At 37.2% G+C, this 18,290-nt stretch overlaps 1 protein-coding gene across 5 annotated transcripts in view; it reads left to right on the forward strand.

The window, feature by feature from the left end:
- Nucleotides 1–17,922, forward strand: part of LOC134667950 (delta-1-pyrroline-5-carboxylate synthase) — a 267,662-nt gene extending 249,740 nt beyond the window's left edge. For 4 of the 5 annotated variants that reach the window (XM_063525378.1, XM_063525376.1, XM_063525374.1 and 1 more), the window contains 9 exons: nucleotides 3,872–4,051; nucleotides 5,386–5,529; nucleotides 7,674–7,781; nucleotides 13,428–13,598; nucleotides 14,361–14,549; nucleotides 14,943–15,135; nucleotides 15,218–16,222; nucleotides 16,805–16,942; nucleotides 17,679–17,922. In XM_063525378.1, the coding sequence (XP_063381448.1) occupies nucleotides 5,422–5,529; nucleotides 7,674–7,781; nucleotides 13,428–13,598; nucleotides 14,361–14,549; nucleotides 14,943–15,135; nucleotides 15,218–16,222; nucleotides 16,805–16,942; nucleotides 17,679–17,800 (2,034 nt within the window). In that variant the 5' untranslated portion in view covers nucleotides 3,872–4,051; nucleotides 5,386–5,421 and the 3' untranslated portion in view covers nucleotides 17,801–17,922. Of the gene's footprint in view, nucleotides 1–3,871; nucleotides 4,052–5,385; nucleotides 5,530–5,568; nucleotides 5,701–7,673; nucleotides 7,782–13,427; nucleotides 13,599–14,360; nucleotides 14,550–14,942; nucleotides 15,136–15,217; nucleotides 16,223–16,804; nucleotides 16,943–17,678 lie in introns of those variants that run through there. The other variant, XM_063525377.1, reaches the window with a different exon arrangement.
- Nucleotides 17,923–18,290: the final 368 nt, after the last annotated feature.

Here is an 18,290-nt window from a genome sequence, read left to right on the forward strand (position 1 = left end):
AACATTTTATTTAACAGCCACTCATGTAGGGTTTTCTTAAATTTATTCATTGGCAAGCATTTAATGTCAGATGGCAACTTATTAAATATTTCTACACACATAGCAGGGCAGTTTTTGTTAAAAATAGCAGTTTTTTTTTGCATTCCAACTACAAGTCGTTCACCATTTCTAGTATTTCTAGGGTATATGTCACTAGCTGTAATAAATAATTCAGGGTGTTGTTTAACAAATTTGGCTACTTCAAAAACATACAGGCAAGGAAATGGCAGGACTTTAAGCTTGAGAAACATCGGCCTACATGACTCGAGAGGGCTAATACCACAGATTGCACGAATACATTTTTTTTGGGATCGCAGTACTCTTATAATATCTATCCCATTACCCCAGACCGTGAGTCCATATCTGAGAATTGATTCGACATATCCGTAATAGGCAGTCATGGCAGTTCTGTGATCAGATGTTCTACGCAATCTATTAAGGACAAAAACAAATCTATTCAGTCTTGCGCATACAGTCTCAATATGTCCATTCCAGTTTAGCTTATTATCTAAATGTATTCCTAAAAATTTTACTATGTCACGTTCTTGTAATAAATGTCCATTGTAGCTTATAATTATAGATTGACTAGATTGATTAAAACGTAAATACGTTGTTTTTTCCAAATTAACTTGGAGATTGTTTCCTTCAAGCCACTTTACTACACATTCTATTGCACTATTTATGTCAAATTCGTGATTTGCTTGAGTTTCTGATTGATTACTTGATACTATAATTGAAATGTCATCGGCGAATAAAATACATTTATGATGTGTGATGTCAGGAAGGTCGTTAACATATAATAGAAATAGTAGAGGCCCAAGGATGCTTCCCTGGGGCACTCCATATTTATCAACAAATCAAGCATATACACCCAAAAAAGTGACATTTGATGAAGTGGAACAGCTGATGATGATCAGAACGGAACTCTTTAACGACGCATAGTTCACGGTTGGCGATTTGTCCTCTTTGTTATGTTTGTTAAGCAAGTTAAGTTTTTAAGCCACATTTTTGTCAAGCTCGAGTTCTGATGATGGGATCCATGAGGAATCAAGGGAACTCCTCAAATCTTAAAGGCATGCGTATAGAGATTTTTCTATTTACATCAGAAAATCAAGCATTTTCATTAAAAACTGTTGCATTTGATGAAGTGGAACTGCTGATGATGATCAGAACAGAACTCTTCAACGACGCATAGTTCACGGTTGGCGATTTGTCCTCGTCGTTATGTTTGTTAAGCAAGTTAAGTTTTTAAGCCACATTTTTGTCAAGCTCGAGTTCTGATGATGGGATCCATGAGGAATCAAGGGAACTCCTCAAATCTTAAAGGCATGCGTATAGAGATTTTTCTATTTACATCAGAAAATCAAGCATTTTCATTAAAAACTGTTGCATTTGATGAAGTGGAACTGCTGATGATGATCAGAACAGAACTCTTCAACGACGCATAGTTCACGTTTGGCGATTTGTCCTCGTCGTTATGTTTGTTAAGCAAGTTAAGTTTTTAAGCCACATTTTTGTCAAGCTCGAGTTCTGATGATGGGATCCATGAGGAATCAAGGGAACTCCTCAAATCTTAAAGGCATGCGTATAGAGATTTTTGTATTTACATCAGAAAATCAAGCATTTTCATTAAAAACTGTTGCATTTGATGAAGTGGAACTGCTGATGATGATCAGAACAGAACTCTTAAACGACGCATAGTTCACGTTTGGCGATTTTTCCTTTTCGTTATGTTCGTTAAGCAAGTTAAGTTTTTAAGCCACATTTTTGTCAAGCTCGAGTTCTGATAATGGGATCCATAAGGAATCGAGGGAACTCCTCAAATATTAAAGGCACACGTATAGATTTTTTTGTATTTTCATTATAAAATCAAGCATTTACATTAAAAACTGTCGCATTTGATGAAGTGGAACTGCTGATGATGACCAGAACAGAACTCTTCAATGACGCATGGTACACGTTTGGTGATTACGAATTTCGATTTTGACTTGGACTGGGACCCGGACTCGGACTCGTACCCGGATCCGGTTCAGACCCGGACCTGGACTCGGATCCGGATTCGGACCCGTACTCGGAACCGGACTCGGATCCGGACTCGGACCCGGTCTCGGACCCGGTCTCGGACCCGGTCTCGGACCCGGACTCGGACCCGGACTCGGACCCGGACTCGGACCCGGACTCGGACCCAGACCTTGACCCAGAAAACCACTATGATACCTTAACTAAATAAACAACTATGATTACCTACCATAAATTAATGTACCTATGTATAAAGTACGATGATGCCAATCTTACTAGCCCCTCCCGCTTAAACCCCCGTACACCGCACGGCATGCGCCATTAAGTGGGTTAGGTTAGGTTTGAACTGCGATCCTCACAGAACCGAACAAGGATTAGGTTAGGTTAGAACTGCGAGCCTTACAGAAACGAAATGCTACTTGAAAAGTGGGTTTGATTAGGTTCGAACTGCGATCCGCACAGAACCGAACTGCTATCTGAGGAGTGGGTTAGGTTAGGCTAGAACTACGACCCTCATGGCTCCTCTTCACGATGGGCCAACGCCGGCCACTCCAAGGGACGCATTTATGCGTTAGAGGGAGCAAGTGATATTGCTATCTCATTCTACCGCATGGCTGCGTCCCTTGGAGTGGCTGGCGTTGGCCCATCCTGTAGAGGAGCCATTATACAGAAGCGAAATGCTAGTAGAAAAGTGGGTGGTTTTACCTCCTTTTCTACATAGTGTACCATCTACAATAATCTTTCATCGGCCCCCATGGAAGTCGGTTTTTTTTTCTTAAAAATTATAGATTTTCTTTTTCAAGGGTTTAATATCGTTGGTCCTGTTGCTGTCACTTCAAGATTCTGTTGATGAAACCCCGGCTAAATCGACGTACCTAACTCTTTATTTTTTTTGTAACTCCTAAAATTGATCTCAAAAACCGACATTAGTAAAGAGGAACTGCTGATAGAGACCAGAAAATTACGGCTTTACGTCTTGTGAAGTCGAGTCCATACTTTAACTTTAATAAGTGTCAACAATATAGCGTCGGGTGACAAGCAAAAGTCACTAACTAACACATTTGAAATTATTGGACAATAAACCGTAAGTGTTACAAGTGCAATAAAGTGCATTGTTACTTTAATTTTTTGATAATACTTAGTGATTTTTGCTTGTCATCCGACGATAGAGACAAAGTAACTGTTTTCCTTTTGCTGAATTCATCTATTCATCAATTACGAAAAACTCAACTTGGATTCGAGAATCGGAGAGAAATCGAAGAAGAGCTAAATCGGATACCATTTTTTTTATTGATATTTTATCCATAAATCTAATTCCAAAAAGTCTTAAAATTTTATTGGTTGTTAAATAAAATATTGAATTAAAGTTCGCGTTATCCTTGTCATATCTAATTCTAATTAGTACGTAATTTGAGAGCTCAAGTAAACCCGATACGTTTACGTCTAATTACGCTTATCTTTACAAAACGTCAAAATATTCGCGAAGTAAATTTTGAAATTTGAAAATATAAGACAGATTTGAAGCTATCATTAGTTACTTATCAAAATTCTGCGGACAGAATAGGGAAACATAAATGAACCTTTAGAAAATAGAATACTATGTAAGTACGTAGGTGATACTGAATGTTTCTGGATTCTGATATATATTAGAAGACTTATTTTTTCTAAGTGGCCAGTCCAGGAATTTTCAGTATGACCTAAGAATGCAAGACAAAAAATCTCTATCACTAACTTAAACTCAAATCTTCTAGCAGAATTCTTCAACCTCGTTCACTCTTACAAATTAATTTATTTTAACTTGTATTTTTTACAGGGTGCCAATGTGGACAAGCGAACGCTAGCGAGCGCTGAGCTGCGAAAGCAGCGCACTTTCAGCGACAGGTCTCAGCTGAAATATGCCAGACGCTTGGTTGTCAAACTTGGCAGCGCTGTGATTACCAGAGAAGACGCCAATGGTCTGGCTCTAGGCCGTCTAGCTTCTATTGTTGAACAGGTATGTTTTTGACGTGATAACGTCTTATAAATTGATGAACACCGGTAGCACGCACGAAAAAAATGTCACGTTGTGGACAAATCTCCATGGTAACGTTGTGGACGGATCTCCATGGTAACGTTATGTATGGTTACTATGTTTTCTTATGACGTTCAAAATTATCGTTCGTAAACCGACTTTACAGACAACCATTTTTTTTTGACGTGATAACGTCTTATAAATCGATGAACGCTAGCGAGCGCTGAGCTGCGAAAGCAGCGCACTTTCAGTGACAGGTCTCAGCTGAAATATGCCAGACGCTTGGTTGGCAAACTTGGCAGCGCTAATGTGTGCGTAAATATGACAAGCTACAAAAAACATTAGCAAACTAAGGGATTCAGATCGAAGGTCATTGGCGTGGAAGAACCACTTAAGTATGTAGTTAAATTATGTAGGTTTTGCGTTACAAAAATTGTTTTATAATAGCGACATTGTTTACAACAGTCTGAGAGTAAAATATAAAAAAAAAACATGTATCATGTAAACCATAGTATAAAGCGCACAAAAAACCACATAATGTAACCTCAAATAGGTATAGCTGAAAACAATCTGGCAAAGACGGTTCATTGAACTGTGTTTTCCAGCGTAACTAAATATGGTTGAATATGACAGGTATCTCGGTGTCCTCGAACTCTTAAAAGCTAGTCATTAATGTCATTATCATGTTTTTAGCCTTTGATGTTAAATTAGGAGCAAACAAAAGAACATCTGCGACTTCTGACAGCTGCCATTAAACAGAAAAATCGCAAAATTCTTTTTAAAGAGCAGTGGGTGGCTGACTTTCTGTTTGAGTTTCTCGACAATGTTCTCGACGGATTTGTGCACGGAAAATCCGAAAAGGATTTAATCTTCGTTTTTCACTTTCTACAGACTTTGCTAGCCAATTCATTATTCCTTCGTTAACGCAGATAAATAGAGGTTTTTGTTTGTTTTTTTTTTATTGTGTTTTGTTTTATTTCTAGGTATAAACAAAGATAAGCGTTGGTAATTTTGTGCCTAATTATTAATACATCAGATAAGTAACGTGTTCCATTGCAAAACTCTCCATAAAATATCGAAGTTTTAAATAGGTAGGTATACGAAAACCCCAAAACATTCAAAGAAATACCTCAAAATTAAACTATGTAGTACATTGCATACATAGGTAATATAAACCAATTTAAGTCGGAGTAAACCACCGGCAGTCTTGTCGCTAAAACGCGATCTCTTCCGGATCTCGGTACTTTCAGGTACTTAAAAATGTGTGAGAACACTAGGTACTTATGCCACAACTTATGCATTTTCCTTTTCCTCAGGTGGCAGAATGCCACCACGAGGGCCGCGAGTGCATCATGGTGAGCAGCGGGGCCGTGGCCTTCGGGCGGCAGAAGCTGACGCATGAGCTGCTGATGTCCATGTCCATGAGAGAGACGCTGTCGCCCAGCGATCACACTAGAGAGGTATGTAACTTACCTACTTCACAGAATAAATAATAGTACCACCACGAGGGCCGCGAGTGCATCATGGTGAGCAGCGGGGCCGTGGCTTTCGGGCGACAGAAGCTGACACATGAGCTGCTGATGTCCATGTCCATGAGAGAGACGCTGTCGCCCAGCGATCACACTAGAGAGGTATGTAATTTAGGTACCTACTTGTAAGGTAATCGTAGTGCTCGACATGCTAATACCCAATAGATGATATCTTGCTGTCACCTTTATTGACAATGACTTAAGTTTCAAGATGATATGTACTGGGACCGCGTCGAGCACCAGTTTACCTTAACTACTGGTGGTCATTTATTTTGATACTTGAATAATTAAAATGCTAAATTTGAATGAAAAGTTAACAATTTTTAAACATGCAGATACGTCTGCGAGCGATATTCCAAATTTTTATATTAATGAAAAAAAAAGAAAAAAAAAGTTTGAAAAGTTAACACTTACAAAATATACGGAGTGAAGTAAAATGGTCCACCCCGCGTCATTCTCTGCGCAAAAGTGCCCATCATGCCTGCAGCTTTGGCTAGTCGCTGTGAAATGGCTATATATCCGTTATGCGTGGAGTTTTATATGGTGTCTTGAGTGGGACTTATAAATTTAACTGAGCCGAATAGACCCCCGATATAGTGAAAATTGATAACAGAATAGATTGCAATAAACCTGTCCTTGCTTTATAGACCGGTGTTATCACTGGAAATTTAGGAATGAATAAGAATAAGAATAAGATTTATTTCAAATAACCTTGTTGACAATATTTATATATCCTGTGGCCCCACACTAGGCTACGCCTGTGATGTGGCAGCCGGGTTTTCAATTTGTAAGGTTAAGAAGAAACTAATCTAATAAACTAATAATTAAGGAAATTTTGAAATTCAAAGAAAGAAAAAAGGAATGAAAAAGATGGTGCGTGTGTATGTGTGTGTGCGTGTGTGAGTGCGAGTGTGTGTAAGGCGTAAGGCTACAGAGATGGTTATCATGTGAGGGATTAGGTGATGACCTTCAACAGCGTCTCAGTTCGAATATAGAAGGAAGGAGATGCTTTCCTTTCGTCGAATAAAGTATACCTATCCGATAACTATTACTACAATATCTTCAAGTAGGTATCTTCATTTCTACTCCTAATCTAAATTAGGTTAGGAGCAGGATAGTAATCAAAATATAGGTAATTTATTTGTTTGAATTATTATATAAGCATAATTACAAATATATCTTCTATCATTAAAACACAATTAGACTAAATGAAAATCAATATCGGAATATTAATGTCCAAACCGCAGGCGCGACGTTAATGACAATTGTTGGGTTTCATTTATTTTGATTGAAACTCATACATAGGTAAGTAGCATTTTAATAGGTATGAATCATTTTTATTTTTTTAGACTCCTGGGTAGTCGATTAAATATTATGGGCCAATTTCGGAAAAAATGTTTATGACTATTCTTCAAAAGTTTGTATGTAAATGTTTGAACGACAAATAGTTTGTCTGTCTCTTTACTGTACCTGAGCCTTAGCTTAAATATACAACGAATTACCCATTGAAAATAGTACTTTAATGAGTAGGGGAGACCGAGGTGAGTTGAGAGAGGAGAGTTGTGACATTGTCGATTTTTTGGAATCTATTAACTAAAAACTAGGTCGCAATAGCGCGCGTTTGTTAGTTCAAGTTGCGAGCCAACAAACGCATACTGTTGCGAGCTCACTAACAGTTATTAGATTCCAAAAAATCGACAATGTCACAACTCTCCTCTGTCACAACTCACCTCGGTCTCCCCTACGTTGTTATATAATGATAATGAGTAGTGTCCAAGGCATTAAAGTCTTTGAAATGAAACGAAATGAAATATTTATTTGTAAAGAAATGGGTATACATAAATGATCTTATTCACACACTACTAACCTTACTTACCTTACTTTATTTTGTTACACTTAGTCTTAAATTGAGTATCTTGGATGGCGAACTTAGCCTTTCCAAGCATAAAAAAGCTTTCAGTACCTATTATGATCTAGTATAATTTTTAAGTAAAGTCGGTTTTATATGTGTTTTATACAGACAATAAAGAGCATACCTGTGTTCTAAGATAGTTTGGTTACCTTGTTGTTTGTAGGATGCGAGCAGCACCCTGGATCCCCGCGCGGCGGCGGCCGTGGGTCAATCGGAGCTCATGTCTATGTATGACGCCATGTTCTCGCAGTACAACGTGAAGATCGCACAGGTAAATACATATACTTTACTTTGTATGAAGGGAATCAGTAGATTTGCTCTCCGATCCCCGATAGTATGTATGCTACAGCAATTAAAACCATCTTAAGGAAATGATTCATCTCGTAGAGAGACGAAACACGTGTCGAGAATTGTTCTTTTGGTGGTGGTTTGTTATATTTATTTGCGTATTTATTCTTGAAAATACGCAAGTACCTAAGTGTAACGGGTTACCACGGGTCTACCTCATGAGAGCCTGGGGTCCGCTTGACAACTTGAAGTTAGTATTCGACTAAAAGAAGGAATGTAAATTAAACAAGACCGAAGTGATCCCATAAGTGTTCCGTGAACAAAGTTTTGTACGGAACACTAAAAAACTAGTCTCAGATATTTTTTGTTTTGGTTACCAACTTTTCAAAGATAACGATTCCAAAAATAACGTAATCTAAACACAACTCAATTTATAGTAAGTTAATAACTAGCAAAAGCTTCTAAGAAAACACGCAGGGCTAATACTTCGTCTAGACGCTCGTAAACCGTAGGGTTCCAATTTTATTATGTTTAATTGCTTCAAAAAAGTAATTGACAGGGAGCGCGTTTGACTGCCCAATTTTGGCGCTTTTATCGTAATAGCTTGGTTGAAGTCGTTCCCAATTAATTCAATTACAAAAAACAAGTAACTTAACTTATTCTTTTTAGCGCATCGTCAAATTTTACAGCAAAAGAGAATGGTCTATTTTTGGCCCTTCCAAATTAGCTACCAATATCAGGGTTCGTCAGTTGAACCCTTTCAAGACAAGCAATACAAGCATTCAAACTTTAATCAATGATATTGATTTCACACTTAGCGTGTCTTGCGTTAATAATATATTATTATTATACTTCTATATGCGTGAGCGATATGCACTGTACATAAATAATTTTAATGTCAGATTTTTTAAAGTTGAATACTGGCTTAGAGCGCATTAAGGCGGGATTCCATCTGTGTGCGGCACTGTGCGGCACAAGCATTTTTGTACTGAATATGCTTGTGCCGCATAGTGCCGCACACTGGTGGAATCCCACCTTTATAAGCAAATGTTGCTCTTTTACGCGTACTACGATTTTCCGGCTACGAAAGTTAATTGCCACGGGCTACTACGTAGTATCTCGCAGCGAAGCTTCATACACACTTTTTTTCCTTTACAGGAATTAGTTTTATGATAGTAACTTAAGAAGACAAAGCTACTTAGCATCCGCACTTCTTTATACCTACTATCTAGTTATTAAGAGAAATAAAGTACATCTGCTACAAATATGGCGCACTGTGTACGCACGTCACGGACTCCAAAGATGTTCACCAAAACAACTCGGCAATGTCGTACGTATTTCATAATATTACCCCGCGCCGACGAAGCATTCAGCATACAAATTCACATCAATTAAACGTATGACATGAATTTTGAACCCTATTTTAGGGCAAGTAATATTTTACGAAGCTTAAAATATAAGCTTATAAAAAACAACTTGTTTATGCACGTTAACTCGTAACATGAACGCATATATTTTTTAACGGAAAACTGCGGCTTATGCTGTATGGATAATTAACTTTGTATATTTTTCAAGAGACGGTGTCGCTTAATTTACGCGACATTATTATTGTATAAAATGGCGTGTTTTTAATATTTTAACCTTTAAAACATTGAAAAATTAAAAAGGAAAGTTTGTATACACACGAAACTCTGCTGAGTGCTATAAGCATTTAGAGTAAAAAAAAGCTAATGACATTAGTAGTTGGTTCAATGGTTACATAAAGCATAAAGCATTGTAAAGCATAAACTACATTTACAAGTTAAACTAATCTTAAAATAAACACCTCTCAAAATAACTGACAAATTATTTTTTTGACCCGGTCAGAATAGTATCAAACGAAGGACAAACTGAAAGTTTTTAAAACAGAGAAGACTGTAGTCATTATGCGGTCATATTTATTATAAAAAGGTACTATATCTTCATAATTTGTTTTATGATCTCTAAGTAGCCCATCTTAAGAACTTTCAGTGTTACCTATGTATTTTTTTTTATCGGGGTACATCAACTTGTAGTATCTAACTATGTCAAATTAATTATACTAGGGGCCCGATTCGGATTTTGAAATAGACATCTATTAGATATCTTTTAGACATCACCAAGACACGATAACGATATGTTTAAGATTTAACCTGTCAAATTTGACATTTGGGCTATTCTGGAGATACTCTTGAACGATTTCCTCAGGATATGACTTAGAGATCCAATTCACATCTAATACTTAGATATCTTACGCTATCTACTAAGTGACATTGGTTGCCCGAATTGCGCTGCAAAAGAGAACTAGTTGATATCTTAACTATAACGTATTTAGAATGGATCTAGTACGTGTCGTCTCTTGTGGATATCTTGAAGTTCGAATACGGCAGTAGGTAGGTATAGGTATAGGCTTCGTCTTCATCTTCTAAATCTCGTTAAACTTTTAATTATGTAAATATTTTAAAAACTTCTCAAATTCAATGAAAAAGAAAAGTCATCGCGAGTTTGTTGCTGATCCTCAGAATAAGAAAATGAAATTTAGATCGGATTTAGACAGCTTGTAGAGATAATCTCCAGAGCCTTGGGACTTAACTGAAAAAAAGCATCTGCATTTTAAAACTCTAAAACAATCTTCAGTATTCAGTTACAATGGATTTAGAATGAAAAATAAACTGAATGTATTGGTGCGAGTGAGATGTACTGCGGGTACTCAACATAATATTATAATATTAATAAGGAACTTTTAAATTTGGAATGCGGCTAGGCATGAAAATTAATAGAGTCTGTGCGGAAAGAGAAGAGTCGTGGAATGTATGGGGCCCTATACATTCCACGACTCTTCTCTTTCCGAACAGACTCTAGGCTAGGCAACGAAAATACCACGTATTTTCACGTACAATAATTCAATGAATTAGAAATTTGACTTACGTCTGGAGAACTCAAGAAAAAATTGTTTTAGCGTTAATTTATTTTAGTTTAAACAAAAATAACGTGTAACACAAACAGCATCAAACTTATAAATGGTTTGTTTCTGTACTATGGACGTCCGAGTATTTTATTAGTAAATGCCATCTTTATACTTAGATACTTACCTACGTCATCGTTATTAGTAATAGAGGTGACAGCAGGGTGTTAAATATTGGACATAGCATTACGAGCACTGAGACGTTTACCTTATATATCGGATTATCGATCTGAAGTTTTCAATAGTTATTATCACGCGCCGTAGCGGATTTCGCTGCGTGCTTATCTGTTCAAGAATCTGCTGTATAAATGTTATTCAGTTGGGATAGCAAAAAATAATCAACTTTTCTCCCCTCACAGAACCTCTCTCCCCGCAAAAACCATGAATGTGCAATTATCTAAGGTCAACAAACACTACCCTGTTTTCCTGTTTCCGTGTTCCTAAAATAAACACAGCCTTATTGGTTTTATCTATATTATGTGTAGGTATATTTTAGTCGATGATGTTGAAACTCTTGTAAACGTTGCGCGTCGACGTTGGCTGGCAAAGATGGACATGGGTTAACTAACAGAATGCCGAAATATGTTAGGTATTAGTTTTAAGCTATGACTGAGATAATGCAGTCTTGTAGTAGATCTAACTTTGAGATAGGCCTACAGCATAGCTACTTGAATAGATTGTACAAGGAGCAAATATTTAAATGGATAACTCCCTATTGTAACCCTTACGTGAGTTGAAAGAAAATATACAAATCTTTACTACTTTATTTGAAAAAAATCTCGTATCTCGCACTGTTCCTCAAAATTGAAAGGCAGTAACTCTGTATGCACCCCATACAATAGCTACCACATTTTTCTTTTGATTGACAGAACAAGATACGAATTTTTAAAAGTTTATGGTAACATTCCATTTCTGACTGCAGCCGCACTACTAGTACTGAACGCGTCGCTGTTATTGTCAATTTCCATAGTAAAATGAACAGTAATGCAGCTGTCGTTGGAAACGGACTGTCACCTTAAGTGACGAAATAGAAGTGTAGATTATCATCATCATCTACCTAGTTGTTCAGTCAGCAACAAATAGATATAAAAGAAAAATAGTGGCCAAATAGATATATCGTAAAAAACCTATTGTTACCATAAATAAGTAATGTGTTCATATAAATCCTAATATAAATCAGCATTTTACCTTGGTTTTCCATTGACTATTTTACTTATTTAATCGACATTGAATCACCCCCTACCTCTACATTTTAACCTCATAAACAGTACCTAACCTATTATCAATCATCTTTGAAATTAAACATAATGACAAAAGTAATAAATTCTTTGAAATACCTCAAATTGTATTATTAGTGTCTAAGATTTATTATTATTTTGACGAGCCGTCCAATTACCCTAATTTAATAGTCAATGTTTGATCATTTTATTATTATAAAACCTCTTTCATTAATCATTCATAATTTTAATAATAGCTGGCCAGTCTTTATTTTAAATTAAATCTTTAGCCAAATTCTCGCTAAAGCCGAGCTATAAAATTTAATGGAAAACTTTAGTGTATAAAATGAAGTAAAGGTTTATTTACTGTTTCAAGAATATTTTCTATAAATCAGTCTTAATATTAATAATACCTAAATTGATTGATAATAAACGATTGATTGAACAAAGGCGCCTAATGTTACTATATTTCCTATTTCTGATTTTTAGGGTTCCGTACCCAAAGGGTAAAACGGGACCCTATTACTAAGACTTCGCTGTCCGTCCGTCCGTCCGTCTGTCACCAGGCTGTATCTCACGAACCGTGATAGCTAGACAGTTGAAATTTTCACAGATGATGTATTTCTGTTGCCGCTATAACAACAAATACTAAAAACAGAATAAAATAAAGATTTAAATGGGGCTCCCATACAACAAACGTGATTTTTGACCAAAGTTAAGCAACGTCGGGAGTGGTCAGTACTTGGATGGGTGACCGTTTTTTTTTTTGCTTTATTTTTGTTTTTTTTTTGCATTATGGTACGGAACCGTTCGTGCGCGAGTCCGACTCGCACTTGCCCGGTTTTTTGAAAACCAGCAGCTATAAAGCTCCACAATGTTATTGACATATCTGATTACTTGATTACTCTTATTTTATTTTATAATATAATTATGTCTTTTCTCAATAAAGAATACAAACAGTCGGCCTTGAAATGATACATCTCGCCTAACAGGAATGGTCATTTCTCCATACAAACGTACTCGACTGTCTCCTCCGTGGGTTTTGATGCTAGAGCAATGATTTTTTCAACACAGATTAATATATAATTGTCAATATCTGTGTCGGACCGTTTAGTTTTTTTGATATTTTTGTTTTTTAAGGCGCTAGAGCCCTTCAAAAATGGCCAAAATGGCCTAATTGACTATGCTAATTAGCCAAAAAGCAAAACGGTCCGACACGGATATTTTAATAATCATTTGGATTTCCAAGTTTGGTAAGGATTGGTTAAGTTTTGGAGGAGGTAACAGTCATGTACGAAACCTCGATTTTTGAGGTATTTACGCGGGATTTTTCGCCTTGTCTTTATCGTACTAGTTTTAGGAGCCGCTTCCGTTAGCGAGACGGGTATATTTACCTAAAATATTTAAAACTCAGTTCCTGTTTCCATAGGTGCTAGTGACCAAGCCCGACTTCTACAACGAAGAGACCCGCAAGCATCTGTTCGCCACGCTCTCAGAACTTATTTCCCTCAACATAGTTCCCATTATCAACACGAACGACGCAGTCAGCCCGCCCATGTTCGTACACGATGACACAGTGGTGCCAGGCACTGGGAAGAAGGTAAGTGCATGTCTGAGATTGCACATGTATAAGGTGCATTTTCAATACGATAGTATCATGCACAAGCAACTAAGCGAATTGAATTTAATAAGGTATAATTCTTCATAAATGCATTGAATTTTAAATTGAAATTCAGCTGTCTCTGATTTTCCGAACGTGACATTGACTGACGAATGACACGGTAGACGGGCAGGCAGCTCTGACAATATGCTTTGCATCTACTTTAAAGCGAAGTGTTACATCAGTTTACAACAAAGTTATGTTGTCGTTACTCAGTAAAGAAATTACTATATAAACGTCAATTATATAATTACTATGTTTCAAACATGAGTTATGTAAGTACCTACCTATTTTCTCTTAGTAGCTTTAATTTGTGATTCAGAACGACGATATTCTCAACTAGATTTTTACTACATAACACCAAGTTAACCAATTGAATAGCACCGCCAGGGGGATACATTGGCATAAAAACCCTCATCGGATTTTCAAAAAGAAAGATCTAAGGGTATTACTAAAGAAAATAGTCGACTTGCTTGTTAAAAGTACTTGGAAGTTTCTCGGGATCTTATAGGAAAAACTTGAAGGCTCCTTTAAATTGTGTTTTCTTTTACTTTCGACACTGATAAGGGTTATAGCGAGAATAAAGCTAGTTTATCGTATTACTAAATAAAAGACAATATATCTTTAGCTACAATTGCTTTAAAGTTGTGTATGAGAAATTGGATATTTTCGGCGAATACTGTAGTCTTCTGTTTCAAATAGGGTATTGGACTGAAGGACAACGACAGTCTCTCAGCGCTGCTAGCGGCGGAGGTGCAAGCCGACCTGCTCATTATGATGTCAGATGTCGATGGCATCTACAACAAGCCGCCGTGGGAGGACGGTGCGCGAATGATGCACACCTACACAGCCAAGGATAAGGATCAAGTGGAGTTTGGAACGAAATCCAAGGTAAATGCATCATTGACGGCCTCCACAACTAGCTGCAGAGCCAGTCGGAGGACGACACGCGCATGTTGTACAGAAACACAACTAAAAATAATACCAGGTGGAGTTCGGAACGAAATTCAAAGTAAGTAAATGCATTTTATGATGCATGACGTCGACAGCATCTATAGCAGCATATAATATAAATTTAATGGTATATGTACATGTAACGATTTTATTTATTTATTAATATTTTGATTGTTTATTTATTATTTCGACTTATAATTATGTATAAGTGATTTTAAATTTCCTTTAATACGCGATTTAGTCCCTTTTAAGTAAATAATAATACTTACCATCCGTTGACAAGTCAGTTTATTACCACAATACCAATCTATCATATGAAATCTTGTACAGGTCGGCACCGGTGGCATGGATTCCAAGGTCAACGCCGCGACCTGGGCCATGGCTCGCGGCGTAAGCGTAGTGATCTGCAACGGTATGCAAGAGAAAGCCATCAAGACCATCATTAGTGGCAGGAAGGTCGGCACATTCTTCACCGATAGCCCAGCTCCTAGTAGTTCTTCTGTGGATGTTTCTGCTGAAAATGGTAGGAAAAAGAAAATACATTTTCATCAATTTAGTCACCTAGTTTAAATTGTGTATATCGCTCATGATTGGTCTTATTTTAGCTCGCACGGGCAGTCGAGTTCTGCAGCAGCTGTCACCAGCGGAAAGAGCTTCGGCAATCCACACTCTTGCTGAGCTCTTAGTTGACAAACAAGATCAGATATTACAGGCAAACTCCAAAGATTTAGAAGAAGCCACGAGAGATGGCCTCGCTAAACCCCTCTTGAATCGACTTGCGTTGAGCGCAGGAAAATTGAAAACTTTATCGATCGGATTGAAGCAAATTGCTGACTCAAGTTACGAGAATGTTGGCAGAGTTCTAAAGAAAACTAAGCTGGCAGAGAACCTAGTACTCCGACAAATAACGGTACCGATTGGCGTACTTCTAGTCATATTTGAATCAAGGCCGGACTCTTTACCCCAAGTTGCTGCTTTGGCCATGGCATCAGCTAATGGTCTTCTGCTGAAAGGAGGCAAAGAAGCCGCTCATTCCAACAAAGCACTCATGGAATTAGTCAAGGAATCTCTTAAAACCGTGGGTGCTCAAGATGCCATATCTTTAGTATCAACCAGAGAGGAAATCAGTGACTTGCTATCAATGGAGAAGCACATCGATCTGATCATCCCCCGTGGATCGTCAGATCTCGTCAGGAATATACAGAAACAGTCACAGCACATTCCGGTCCTCGGTCACGCGGAAGGTGTCTGTCACGTGTACGTAGACAAGGATGCCGACCCGACTAAGACCTTGAAGATAGTAAGAGATGCCAAATGTGACTATCCCGCCGCTTGCAACGCGATGGAAACTCTCCTGTTGCACGAGGACCATCTCCACAGCTCTCTATTCACGGATATCTGCAATATGCTGAAGAAGGAAGGCGTGAAGATTCACGCTGGACCACAGTTATCCAATCACTTGACTTTTGGTCCCTCGCCGGCAAAAACGATGAAGCACGAATATGGTGCTCTGGAGTGCTGTATTGAAATTGTGAAGGATCTTAATGAGGCGGTGGACCACATACACAAGTTTGGAAGCTCCCATACCGACGTTATTGTTACTGAAAATGGTGAGCTCAATTTCATTCATATTTACGAGTATAATTAATGTTAAATATTATACATACACTACGTACCTCTTATCTTATAGCTGGTACTTGTTATATCATCGGTTGTGTTTCTTATTATGCGTAAAGATAAAAAGATTTTTATTAAGACTATTTTAAAACAAAGACTACATGTTAATTATTGCTGACGTCCATTAACTTTGTTTGTTTGTGATTATACTGACTATTAGATTAGCTTGTTTACATAACAGATGTAGATAACTTAGAAAATCATATATTTTTATTAGCAAGTCCTATCAGCGGTTTGAAGATCTTCTTTTAATAAAATAGATAAAAGTCACACAAAGTCAGTCAAAGTAAATATCTCAAGGTCATAGGAGTATAAGAAATATAAATCTTCATTACATAATTCTTGCATATAATTTTATTAACTGTAGATGTCTTAGTTAAGACTCGTTACCTGTAAGAATTTACTTAACCTTGCTTTGTTGTCTGCCTTTATGTTTAATCAATGTTTATTTTTCCTGAAACAATGTCTTTTAAGTATTGAGTAAAAGATAAATTTCTCTAAATTATATATTTCAGACGAGTCTGCGAATCGTTTCCTGAACTCTGTGGACAGTGCGTGCGTGTTCCACAACGTGTCCTCCCGCTTCGCGGACGGGTTCCGCTTCGGGCTCGGCGCTGAAGTCGGCATCTCCACCGCCAGGATACATGCCAGAGGTAGGACATTAATTGTTGTTAATAATATTGGTTAAATGGACATTTTATTATTTAATACCTACCTATTCAATTTGTTACAAGTGGATGACATTTTTTTTAACTATGAAAGATTTACCCACTGTTTTTTATTTTCTAAGTTTATTCAATATTGTGTTTATTTATGTTAAAATTATCAAATTGTCAATTATTTGCGTGTCGTGTCTTCGACTGAATATTGATACTTACATGTAAAACCTTTTCTGTTGTCATCTTGTACCATACGCATTCTGGCAAATAAAGAAACTCTATTCTAAGGTCTTATGGCGTTATTTATAAACGCCTGTGAACCGCAAATCTAACAGACCGTTAATAATTGCTTGTCCCTATCCGTCATTTTGTCATTTCCGTTTGTTAGAGAGAGGCAACATTTCACCGAGGATTGTAAGACGTCGATAACGTTTTATGAAGAGCTGTTGTTTCCGCGCCTATGCAAAAGTAATAATTATGTCTGTCTGTTATAGTATAGGAGATTTTAAAAAACGTTACGCGCCACTGTGGCGCAAGGGATATTCCACGGGTTAATGTGTTATCTTCTTATATAGATTTGTTCAGTCACAAGAAAAGATGCGACTCTCGGAATACACAACAGCTGTAATACTTAAACATCTGAAAAGGATGTGAATGCCAATGATGATGCTCTTCTTATTATACGGAAATAATCCTAATATATAAAATCAAAATTTCCTCATAATTTCAGGTCCAGTTGGCGTTGAGGGTCTGCTCACAACGAAATGGATCCTCGAAGGCACGGACCACACTGCCGCCGAGTTTAACGAAGGCAGGAGGACTTGGCTGCATGAGAAACTTCCCGTCAATTGACTCAGAAGGGGTTTTGCGAAACTGTTTAATACTTTTAGGAGATTAGTATGTGTTAAATAGATATAATTGTTATTTGTAAAGTTTTTTATGTTATTTAATCTTTAATAAATGAATAAATAGTACCTAAATTTTGTTTGTAAAAAAGTATGTTTTTTATACTTGCGGCCTGCCAGACTTGTGGGCGTATTTGCCGGTCCCGTATTGGCTTTTGCTCTAGACTCTAGAGCCTCTAGTTTCCAAAACGTTGCCTTCCAGTCACATCTCTTTGGCCTCCGAGTCTATTACAGACCATGCAAACAATTTCAGGTAAAGTCAGACCAAGAATAGTCTGCAGCGATTTTGATAGCCCACGCAGTGCAAGTGTCATTTCAAACGGCAAACTTCTATGAGATTATTTATTTATTATTAATATCACGAGAACGGTTACAGTAGGTAATACTTATACCAATTACACTTGCTACTACTTATATAAGTTATAAAATTATATCAA

This window comes from Cydia fagiglandana, chromosome 10 (genome assembly GCF_963556715.1).
Source record: "Cydia fagiglandana chromosome 10, ilCydFagi1.1, whole genome shotgun sequence".
NCBI classification, from domain to species: Eukaryota; Metazoa; Arthropoda; class Insecta; order Lepidoptera; family Tortricidae; genus Cydia; species Cydia fagiglandana.